Below are 12,500 nucleotides of genomic sequence, written 5' to 3' on the forward strand. Positions count from 1 at the left end.
AATGTCATCTAAATTCAGTATCCTGTGATATGACGTCAGACATGGTCTGAAGTGTTACCTTGCGGATTCCCTCAAAATACCTTTTAAAACCTCAACAAACAGGGCCTTTTTGAATCAGGTGTGTGTGTGTGTGTGTGTGTGTGTGTGTGTGTGTTAAACTCTGGCTAACCTTTTAAATCATCTCAAACAGTACTCTTAATGTGTGATGCTAAATACCAGTGTTAATCTCTCGTGCGAATCAGGATCTACTATATTAGAAAGCTAAATATTTTATCACCTTATATATATAGCAGATATAGCAGGAAATGTGAAAGCAGAAAGGACCCATTCAGAATCCAAGCGTAGTAGCCTTTACCATTACAGTTTGTATCTGTATGTGTGTGTGCTCTTGTTCAAATATGAGTGTTTTTTTGTATGTATTTTTTTCCATGTCCTACAAAAAATCATGAAAGCGCACCATTTACTTTTTGCTTCTGCAATAATAAAAAAAAACACAGTTTTTTAAATGGTTGATACATGAATCAAATGGCATGCGTCACACACAGACACACAGAGACAGCGCAGCCCCACACACATGAGTGTGTGTCTGCCAAGCTAAAAGGGAGTGAAACAGCAAGCGGGGAGGTTTTTCCTGATGATATGTGCCGATGCAGTACGCTGGTACAGACACAGGGGGCGCTCCCACACAAGATCAAAGAGTCATGCAGACAAGCCACTAGACGCCACTGAGAGCTGTTTCTGTAGCAACAGGCCAAACAGAACCTCTGTGTCTCCACCCCAGCACTTACCTGCTCCCTGGTGACTTGTGACAGGACCAGTTTTTTTTTTTATTTTAATTTTATTTTTTATATTTTTAAGTATATTTCTTAGGCTTTTTGCCTTTATTCAGAAAGGATAGTGAAGTCACAGGAAGCGAGTGGGAGAGGGTGATGGGGTGGGATCGGGAAATGGGAAACGGGAAACTTCTTCACTGTTTAACTCCAGTATGACTAAACAGTGATGACAACCTCACTACCTAACCTCACTTATTAAAGGTTGTATCAGCGATTGCAGGCCCAAAAAAAGCCCAAATAAACCATAAATGATCACATTCATCTAATCTTTCCTAACGATCCGCTAGCTGCCCGACCCATAATCAGGCCGTCAAAAAAACGTGTCTCTGTAGGCAGCCTAGCCTCTGAGATCTGCACACAAAAACAATTGCTACCAACAAGTGTTGCCAACCACTCAAAGGCAAAATAAAGTGTTCCAACCAATAACCGACGAGATGCGCGTTCAGGAGAGTTTCAATTGCACAGGAGGGAGGGGGAGGGAGTAGTGAGCTAGCTCTCTGTTTTGTTTGAACGTCAACAGAAGCGACCTTACCCCGCCATCGCTGATACAACCTTTAAACATGCTTTAACAGACACATGTGCATGAAGAGCCTGGATGTGATTTATATGTAGTCTATTGTATCATATTTTCATTTCTGTCTTGTGATGTGTTGTTATTGCAGCACAACCAATGTTCCTTTGGGGGGACAGCTAAAGTTCCATGTTGCCCTTATCCCTCCTCCATACACACACCCCCCCACCCCCTCACATACAGTGTGTCTCTCCTGTCCACTTCTCCTCCTCCACTTCTCCTCCTCCACTTCTCCTCCTCCACTTCATCACTATGTCTGTCTCTCTCTTTCTCTCACTCTGCTGCTGCCCCCCCCCCCCCCCCCCCCACACACACACACACACACATCTCAAACTCCACACTCAATTGCAGACCTCTGCCACGGCAAGGAGACGATGTCAACAAACACACACACACACACACACACACACACACACACACACACAAAGGCCTCTGAGCACTGACGTAATGTTTTGCATGTTGCTACTGTGATGTGGGAGAGAGAGAAAGAGAAAGACACTGTGAGTTGAATTGTAACTAACGGGGCTTTCCCACTACAGCGCAAAACATCAAGCTTTCTGCGCAGAGACATGGGGGGAAAAAACGGATATACCCTTAGGGCTAAAACCTTTCAGAGACAGGAACAAACACAATGTAAAAAGAGCACACACACACACAGCCATGCACACACACACACACATAAAGCCATACACACACACACACACACACACACACACACACACACACACACACACTCAGCCATACACACACACACACAGCACGAGCGTCAGGAACAGAAATCCTGTAGGACGCTGGTATGATGTCAATGCAAGTGGTGGGAGAGAAGGTAGGCTGGCTGAATCTCTCTCTCTCTCTCTCTCTCTCTCCCTATCCCCCTCTCTCTCTCTCTGTCTTTCTTTCTATCTCTCTCTCCCTATCCCTCTCTCTCTCTTCCTATCCCTCTTTTTCTCTCTCTCTCTGTCTCTCTCTCTCTCTGCGCGGCATGGCTGGCTCTGGCATACGCTGCCCTGATGTTGCCCAGGCCAGACAGGGTACACTGAGGACAATCAGCCACAAACACAGCAGCTCTTTGTGTTCCACTGAGCCAGCATACACACAGGGAGAGAGGAAGAGAGGGAGAGGGAGGGTAAATATTACTGAGAGAGAGAGAATGAATGATGGAGAGTGTGAAAGAGAGGGAGAGAGAGAGAGGGAGACAGAAGGAAAGAGTGAGGATCAGGCAACCTGAAAAATATTTCTGAGAAAGTAAAACACCTGTTGTTTTTACTCGTATGAGTCCAAATTGCAACATTCTAACGGTTATTATGAATGACTTATGAATTAATCAACAGTCATAAATATCAAAGAATGCAGGCCAAAAAAATGGATGGTTTGAATGAGATCCAGTAAATCATTTCACAATAAACCCATAAATAAAACCTTAAAAGAAGCCCTGGGAGTAAATAGCCGATAAGATATTGCTTTTTGGTAGACATGTCCACTCATCTCTTACACTCATTCAGGCAGCATGCGTCCACACCCAGAGGGGCAGGTCAGCTCAGGACTGAGGAGCTTGAGCATTCTATCACCAAAGTGAGACATCCAGCCGATTTTGGCTCCTAAACTCAACATTGCAAACAAACAAGCAGTGTGTGTGCACGTGTGTATGTGTTGTTTAGAATGATTGTGTTTGTATGTGTGTGTGTGTGTGTGTGTGTGTGTGTGTGTGTGTGTGTGTGTGTGTGTGTGTGTGTGTGCGCGTGTGTGTGTGTTATGTATGTGTACTATTGGCTGCTGTATGAGCATTACAGTCAGTCACACTGTCACACACACACACACACACATATCCTCCCAGGGCTCTACTGTAGGTTTGACATGCTGAGCCATCTGTGGCTCCATATCCAGTTAAAGCTTGTCTGTGTATCCCTGAAGCTCAGGCAGTTAAAGCCTGCCATGACCTCATCTCTGAGACATGCATACTGCTCGCCTTTGCCAAGGGCTCGCTGCAGCTTCTCCAGGCAGTGTGTGCATGTGTGTGTGTGTGTGTGTGTGTGTGTGTGTGTGTTTGTTTGTGTGTTTGTGCGTGTGCATCTGCAAGGCTTTGATACTTGGCTTATACCTTAAAATCAAATTCAACCAACCACATGTGTGTGTGTGTGTGTGTGTGTGTGTGTGTACAGTATGTTTGTCTGTGTGTGTGTGTGTGTGTGTGTTTAAGTGTGTGTAAGTGTTAGTGCCTCTCCTAGGGTCTAACAGAGATTGCATCAACCCTGGCGAAGCCCAAATTTAAAAAAAAGGAGACGCTGTTTGTGATGTTCATTTTTTTGAACTGAGAGACTGAGTCCTTTTCTTCATCTCTGAGTGTGTTTGGGATGGAAGTCAAGTGCACAAATGGCACAGTGCTTAGTTAACGCTGGGCTGTGGTAGATCATTTAGGAATGCCGTTCAATTTGACCCCAAGCAACGTTTAACATCATAAAATATATGGTTCACTTTTTTTTTTGCTTCATGTTTCATGACGTGTGTGTGTGATGACTTTTCCTCAATTGAAGGGTACAACAGAGTTAGCATGAAATTTCTACAATAATTTGTTTTCAATGTCCTGTACAAATATTTTGTACATTGATGTTCCTTAGGGTCAGTTTGACCCCAGCTGTATGAAACATAGGATACATGCATATTTGACACATTATGGATATTATTATTTGAATAGTATGAGAACATATTGTCATTATCATTATTACATACACAAGTACATACAGTATTACATATAAGTCATTCTGGCAGGACTGTATAAGCAAAAGGGGAAGCAACAGCAAGCCTTTGGGCGGCTGACACTGGATGGGCAATATTGCCAGCCTGGGTTCCAAGGTTCATAAAGGGGTGTGGGGGGGTGGGATTGTTTTGTAGGGCTTTTGATGGTGGTTATTACACTCTTGTTAAGTACCTGTCACAAAAAAACAGGGTAACAATATGAATTATAATCATTTTCTGAGGGTTTATTTAGCTGGGGTCAAATTGACCCCAAGGATAAAGAGTGTCGGTAAGATTTGAGGATAACACAAGGGTTAAATGATTAGTCATCTAGTGAAAGTTTGTTTATATTTAACTAATGAACTGCAGCCATCCCCTCTGTGCCCTGTAACCAGCAGTGTTATGGAGTATCTGAGAGTCATGCCCTGTAACCAGCAGTGTTATGGAGTATCTGAGAGTCATGCCATGTAACCAGCAGTGTTATGGAATATCTGAGAGTCATGCCCTGTAACCAGCAGTGTTATGGAATATCTGAGAGTCATGCCCTGTAACCAGCAGTGTTATGGAGTATCTGAGAGTCATGCCCTGTAACCAGCAGTGTTATGGAGTATCTGAGAGTCATGCCCTGTAACCAGCAGTGTTATGGAGTATCTGAGAGTCATGCCCTGTCTATGGCTCTTTGTTTGCCATTCATAAGCCTCGACTGTGCAAAATACTGATATTCTTTTCAGTACACACCGGACAGACAACTATAGGAATGGGAGGTGAATTTTGGTGAATTTGACGAAATGTGTATTCTAATCAAGGATTACACCTTTGGAGGAAGATGCATAATGCACATACATTTTTCTTGATAGTGACATAGTTGACACTTTATTTTCGCATTAACAATAAATTGATCTTTCCATGATGCATGATTATACATGTACATAACATATCAAAAACACATTGTTTAAGTGGCACTCACAAGTAATGCTTTACTATTGCATTATATACAGTCTATTACATATACTGATGGCCTCATATGCACACAAATGCTTATAACACATTAATAACACATTGTTATACAATATAACTATTATTGCGACATCTCAATTACATAAGAATTAATGTCTTAAAACTGTATAGCACAAACTGTAATGACAGTAACGTTGTTGTACAATTAAGCAATATAGCATGAGTGAGAGTAGGATTGGTCATGGATATTCCCACGGGTGTTGTTCGGCCGTGGCCACCAGGCCAGAGGCCGAGTGGTGCAGGCAACATCAACTCATAATCCGTCTTTCCTGCTCTTGTGTCACTGTCTTTGTGTCGCTGTTGCCCATGGCAACCGATAGCATATCCGACCAACATGGCCAACGGGCTCAGAAACCTCCCAAATCGTCATAGAATCTTTGCATTGTATCAGAGTGATTTATTATTAGCTGTTGAAAGTTTGAGTTGAAATGTCCAGGGATATTCCAACTCATGGAACGTCTCTCAGCCAATCAGAAACAAATAAATATTTCCATAGAACCCAATTGTTGTATAAACTATCATAACCGATAATATGAAGGAATGGTGTTATGTGTTGTGATTGGGTAGGTCTGTGATGGAGGGTTCATGTGATACGTGACCTTTGACCTTTCGGCTTGTAGGCTAAAGCCCAGTTAAAACGCCGCGCCTCTCTCCTTGCTGTCACAACAGGGTTGACACCATCTTAGCAGAACATTAAGAAGGTCAAAGGAGAAGGTCAAAGGTCTCTCCCATTCACAAAGAGACTCAAATGCCGCTCCTTGGTGTTTCGATGAGTTTCTTATCTCTCTCTGATTCACTGTCGCCTGGTTTAACGAGCCTGGCCCAGCCTACCCAAGACCCACTCCTTCCCTCCGCACCCTGCCTTTCCCTGCATAACTCGTCTCTTATCTCTCATCTCCCCTGATCTTATCTCAGCCGGAAAGCTCCCACCGTAGCATTGCTTCACCTCCACATTAATACAGCTGGCCAGGGGAAGGGCTTGGATGACCCATCGTCACTACAGCCATACAGGGGCAGTGGACCTGCAGAGAGGGAGGCTGTGGGAGGTGGGTGCAGAGGACCATAGATGGGCCTGGGTGATACTGCAGGACAGTGCAGCTGTTTGTGGGTGTGTGGGGGTGTGTGTGTTTGGTGGGTGGGTGTGCGTGTGTGTGTGTGTGTGGGGGGGGGGGGTTGTTACTGACGTTATGGTGTGAGACTTTGTGTCAGAGAAGGATCAGTTCTTTATCTTTCTTATCTTATCTTATCTTATCTTTCAGTTTCTCTTGCTGATTGACATTGTCTCTTGCAGCTTCTGCACTTTGTGCTGGCCACTGAAGTACTTGCTCGCTTCTGTGTGTGTGTGTGTGTGTGTGTGTGTGTGTGTGTGTGTGTGTGTGTGTGTGTGTTTGTGTGTGTGTGTGTATCTATTGTGAATGAGGGTGTGTGCATGTGTTCGTCTGTGTGTGGTGTGTGTGGTGTGTGGTCGGGTGGGGGGGGGGGGGGGGGGTATTTGGGTATTTGAGGAGGGTATTTGCGATCCAGTTCTGGCTCAGAGGTGATCAGACTCTCCATCCCATTCCTGCAGGGTCAGCACCCCCAGCGGTGCGGTAGAGAGGGCCTGCAGCTGTCCTGTCCTGGACTGGGGTAGGGTCCCTAGGGTGGGGGTATGGGCAGGTGTGCTGGACTGGGGTAGGGTCCCTAGGGTGGGGTATGGGTGGGTGTGGGCCATGGTGATGGTGACAGTGACAGTGATGTGAGACTGGATGTTTTGGATGAGAAAGATCCACGAAGCCTGATATTCCATGAAGCCTGATATTGTCCCTGGGCACATGTAGGACTTGGAGCAGTGGAAGGAACTCACACGCGCCTTCCCATGAACCCAGCCATCCCATCCCATCCCACCCCATCCCATCCCATCCCATTTCTCTCATGGATCGCCCTGTTATTTCCCTCTCACTCTGCCTCCTCTTTAACTTGTTATTTAATTGTTTTTCTCTTTTTCAACTTTTTTCTTTTTCTCCTTGTGTGTGTGTGTGTGTACGCACACGTGCTTCTGTGTGTGTGTGTGTGTGTGTGTGTGTATGTGTGTTGTATGTGTGTGTGAGGCAACTGTAACTGTAATGTAATGTAAACTGTAACTGTAATGTAACTTTACATTATTTTTTTTTTATTGTTTTTAAAAACAAATATTATTTCTTCTTTTCTTTCTTTCTTCTTCCCTTTCTCTTTCTCTCTGTGTGGGAGGCCCCGCATGGGCTCTTAGCGACACATGGGAAAAAAGAAACATTCAACAACTGCAGGCTCACCACAGCCCGATAGAGTTTCACTCAGAAGAGGCCGCACACGGAGCTGAAAGAAGAGAGAGAAGAATGAAAGAAAGAGAGAAGGAATGAGAGCTAGATAGAGAGAGAGAGAGAGAGAGAGAGAGCGGGATGAAAAGAGGAGGGGGAGTAAGTGAGAGAAGGATAGAGAGCGAGAGAGAGAGATGAGACAGAAATAGTGAAGGCCATAAACTATGTACACTAGACTCCTATGGAATCTCAAACTGTAGAGAGCCATATAACTGCACACCCACTGCAACCCTCCCTCAGGCCCTCCAAGGCATCAGGTTGCCCTCTTAAGTGATGCTAGGCCCGCTGCCAGGCTGCCACCGCCACTGATGGGAGATCAACATAAAACTTAAGACATCAAGCACTGAGCATCAAGCAAATGCCTGAGAACTTAAAAGCCAAATGAAGTGGACTTGCATTAGGACATTGCCGAACGCTTCGACGGTTACCTGATTTTGAAGTGCCTTTTTGCAGTCGACTAAGCTCTAAAGAAACAACCTGACCCTCGCCCCTTGATATGAGCATCCCATAATATGTACGTAACTAAAGTAACCACAAAACATCTTAGATAGCACCTGACATGTTAACAGTAAGATCAAGTTCTGGGTCTTATAGTTGCAGCATGCCCTCCCCAACCATATCAGACTACCAAACACCCTGTCTATATCAGACTATCCATACCAGAGTACCAAACACTCTATCCTATTAGAGTACCAACCACCCTGTCCATATCAGACTACCAAACACCCTGTCCATATCAGACTATCCATATCAGACTATCAAACAGCCTATCCATATCCGACTATCCATATCAGAGTACCAACCACCCTGTCCAGATCAGAGTCCCAAACACCCTGTCCATACCACCCCATCATCCTTCAAGCAGACCATCAAAACCCAGCTCCTCACACTTGCTTTCTCCCACTATCCGACTACGCTTGCTCAACCCCCTACCTCTCTATCGTACTCATGTTTTTCTCACTTTTTCCTCATCTCGTATGTATTCTCTTATAAATGTACATGTGTACTGTAAAGTGTCCGCAAGTGTCTCGAAAGATGATATGAATTCAACACCAACACCACCAACAACAACAACAACAGCAATAATTATAATATAAATAATATAATGACAACAATAATAATAATAATAATTCTTTGTTTTTCTTTTCTTCGTGTTGTGTGTTTGAGACGGTAGCTCGGCTCAGAGAAGCACATTCCCAGCTGTCTATACTCCACGATCTCATGACCAGTGGTCTTTGGACCGCAGGGGTCAACGCAGGCATGCACTGCCACACGTGGGACATCTGACATATGCCCATGCTGTGTGAACGCACGCACACATTCACACGCATGCATAAACACACACACACACACACGTGTCTTTAGATGGCTTGTTAGCCATGTCTGTGGCCTCTTTATAGCCGTTAGCTTAAGTTCCCTTAAGCCTCTATTTGTTTGGAGAAGCCTGCTGGGGAGATGCCATACCATCCTTGTATGGCCTCCTCTGAAGACCGGGTGTGTGAAAGTGTCTTAAAATTAGCTATCGTTTTATGAGAGTCCAATGGAAATCTCACCATAGCGGTAATTACAGACTTGTGTTAACATGTGTTGGCATGTTTGTATTCTCTGAAATGCATTTATTACAGAGTAGGATTATATAACCTGTACTTCAATGACCCATGAAACCCTCTGTCTTGTAAGCATGAGATTGTGTCTTAGATTAAAATGTACAAATGTATTCCACTGTCCCATCCCAATAATGACCCTGGACCGGTTCCTTTGAAGTGTATCCATGTGAAGGGCTTGATTTGGTATGACAGATCTATGAGCAGAACTTTGTTTATTCTCACGGCGTGGCCTACTTTCTACTTTTCCTCCACATCAAGAAGACAAACACTGGACGACCTCTCATTATTGTTACTATCAGTCCGTTTACTTCTTCACCGCTGAACTTAGATAAAATCATGACCAGATCTCCCTTCATGACTGCATAGGAGGAACTACTTAAAACTTTTGAGAATGGAGTTGCCGCACTATGTTACCACACTATTCATCTACATTAAAGTTCTGAAGCTTTGTGTACATACTTGAGGTACAAACTCAGTTTGTCCTGGACAGGCACCCGTAGGCCACCCCTGAGATGAAGCTATCAGTTTTCAGCAAAGCTTTTATTCTTCCTGATCTTCAATCACTATACCAGCTTAACAATCTTGTAAAAAAAGAGAGATTAACACTGCCATATACTGCCATGTGTTCTGCCAGTGGTTATGCAAGCCATTAGCTGTGCCAAAAGTTTCTCAAAGCATCTCTGATTATGGTTTTCAGGTGCTAGCTGACTTTGGTCTTGGTGTGAACCAGATGTGTGATTTCAGAGTGATCATATTATTTTCTTTGATTTCTTTGAAGGTTGAATCTTCCATTATTTTGTTGCCAGTCACCTAAGCACATAGCTTGGGTTGCCTGCCCTAACAGGTTTGTCTGGGTTTCACTCTGGCTACCGAGCAAAGGCTGCAATTTCTCTGAAAGTATCTATGAGACATCTTTAAATCAACACATCAGCAGCCGTTAGCTACACACACACACACACATAAGCTAATGTCAGTGCTCTGTTACAGAATAGTTCCCACATCTGTGTCACTCTAAGGTTCTCAGGCCAAGTGCAGTTTTCTCCAGATGTCTCTGGATAAAAGGAGACGCTCATTTTTCCATAGAAGTAGGGCACTTGGGAGAACAGCTCTGTCAGCGGTGAACAGTCAGCATGTCTGACTACTCTAAAGACTATGTGTGTGTGTGTGTGTGTGTGTGTGTGTGTGTGTGTGTGTGTGTGTGTGTGTTGTGTGTATGTGTGTGTGTGTGTGTGTGTGTGTGTGTGTGTGTGTGTGTGTGTGAAAACCTATGTGGCAGGATGTCCATTGGAGTCGAGATTTCCAAGGTTTGGGTTATTCTGTGAGCAGCTGAAATACCTCCTGTGTTGCTCACGGACATGCCGCTGATTGGTGGAGAGGGACCCTGCGGTCGAGGTAAATAATCCCACTTTATTGCTCGCCTGAAAGCCCAGTTAACTACTGTTGATTTAACCTATGAGCCATGGACATGAGTGGCATATAAATCTTAGACTTTCTCTACTTTCTCTGGTGTAAATGCAGTTTGAATCATTACAGGAATGCCATTAACATCACATCAGAATATTCAGAGGCTTGTAAAGTGGGAATTTTATTACTACATATCTTCATGAAAATGTATTTTAAAATACATTACATACAATACGAGCAATATGATCTGCCAAACTAAGTAAATGCTCTACTGGAGCAGAGAATCAGTAGCTTGGGAATATCCATACATACAGCGAAGGAAATAAGTATTGAACGTGTCAACATTTGTTTTAGTAAGTATACTTCCAGTTAGGCTATTCGCATGACATCTTCACCAGACAGTATTAACTCATGTAATCCACACATATAAAACAAGAGGAGGGTTTGGTGTCAACGAGGCTAGAGAATCAGATGATTGTGTTAAATCTTACAAAACGGTACTTGATTAGGGGATACTGTTTCAAAGTCCAACCTAAGCCAGGCAGACATTGTACATGTGTTAGCACTACATGTCATTATGTATTATAAGTTCCTGTGTTTGACACATGTGAAAAAGAAACGTGTATTATGGTCTACAGTCATAGTTTGCTTATTTGTGATGTGTTCGGTAAGGATTAAATTGTGAGTGAAAGAGTTCTGTACACCCACTAGCCTCAGCCATCCAGTAAAAAGACAAAACATCCTCTGACCTCATCCATCATATCTAGACATTTGGAGACGAATGATCGCTGAAAACGACACTGTTGTCTCTTCAAATCATCTGACCCTCCCACACTTTCTCGGACAGGGGGGATGGACGAACAAGCTGGGGGGTGGCAGGACAAATGACCGCTTGAAAAAAAAAAAAAAAAAAAAAAAAAGAGAGAGAAGAGAGGGAAGGAAGGCACTCCGTTACAGGCCTGTTTCTGAACAGTTCACATCTTTGTCACCAAAAAGTGATTTTGGGGATGAATTGGCGGGCGGAGACAATCTGAGGCCTTGTGCGAGCGCCGGCCCTCCTTTGGCATTTCGGCAGAAGGGGACCATGGGTCAGAAAATGTCAGCCTCACAAATGGCATTTTTTCCACCAGCCAAATGGAGACGGTTTCATTCGGCCACAGAGAGAGAGAGAGAGAGAGAGAGAGAGAGTGTGTGTGTCTGTGTGTGTGTGTGTGTGTGTGTGTGTGCGCGTGTGTGTGTGTGTGTGTGTGTGTGATGTGTCACTGGGTGTTCACAGGGCAGTGATGTGGATGTCACTGTATTCTTATCATGTCACATCGCAGTATGAAGATTAATGTGTCCGTCAGCTCCAGTTAGCACAGATGAAAGCTAGACACACAACAGCTGCTCTAATTCAGCATGCATCAAACGTGTTTTAGAAAATATGTCCACACACACGCGCGCGCACACACACACACACACACACACACACACACACACACACACACACACACACACACACACACACACACAGCACATGTGGTGACAGACAACGGGAAAGTGGTGACCTGTAAAACAAAATAAGCATTTGTTATTATTAAGCAAATAAGTTAAATAAGTTAACAGCTGCTGTTCAGCTCATCCAAAGGAACGAATGACTCTGTGACAGGTCTGGTTAGGTCATCCCTTCCATATGCATAATACTGTGTGTGTGTGTGTGTGTGTCTGAGAGAGAGAGAGAGAGAGAGTGTTTATCAGTGTGTATCAGTGTTGCATAATAGTGCAACCCCCACACACACCCCTACACACACCCCCACCACCACCACAATCACACACCACTCAGAAAATTAGAGCTTTTAGCTTCATGCTTCTCATTAATTAATGATGAATTACTCACTCTGGTCTCTCTACTTAGCTGGGCGGGCCTCAAGGTTCTGTGGAAAGCAGGCCGGTCAGCTCATCTCATTTAACACTGGATGGCATGAGTCACGATGACCTTTTGAAACCCTGTACAGTAATCTTA

General features: G+C 44.1%; 1 protein-coding gene across 24 annotated transcripts in view; it reads left to right on the top strand.

Moving 5' to 3' along the window:
• The window catches only part of LOC121700107 (deoxycytidylate deaminase-like), a 70,806-nt gene that overhangs the window by 42,235 nt on the left and 16,071 nt on the right, over nucleotides 1–12,500 (top strand). For 7 of the 24 annotated variants that reach the window (XM_042082828.1, XM_042082827.1, XM_042082822.1 and 4 more), the window contains one exon: nucleotides 7,400–7,546. The exons of 9 other annotated variants lie outside the window; for them this stretch is intronic. In XM_042082828.1, the coding sequence (XP_041938762.1) occupies nucleotides 7,400–7,529 (130 nt within the window). In that variant the 3' untranslated portion in view covers nucleotides 7,530–7,546. Of the gene's footprint in view, nucleotides 1–6,721; nucleotides 6,779–7,380; nucleotides 7,547–8,661; nucleotides 9,599–10,370; nucleotides 10,487–12,500 lie in introns of those variants that run through there. 8 more of the 24 variants (XR_006027109.1, XR_006027108.1, XM_042082829.1 and 5 more) reach the window with 6 other exon arrangements.

This window comes from Alosa sapidissima, chromosome 24 (genome assembly GCF_018492685.1).
Source record: "Alosa sapidissima isolate fAloSap1 chromosome 24, fAloSap1.pri, whole genome shotgun sequence".
Lineage (NCBI taxonomy): Eukaryota > Metazoa > Chordata > Actinopteri > Clupeiformes > Clupeidae > Alosa > Alosa sapidissima.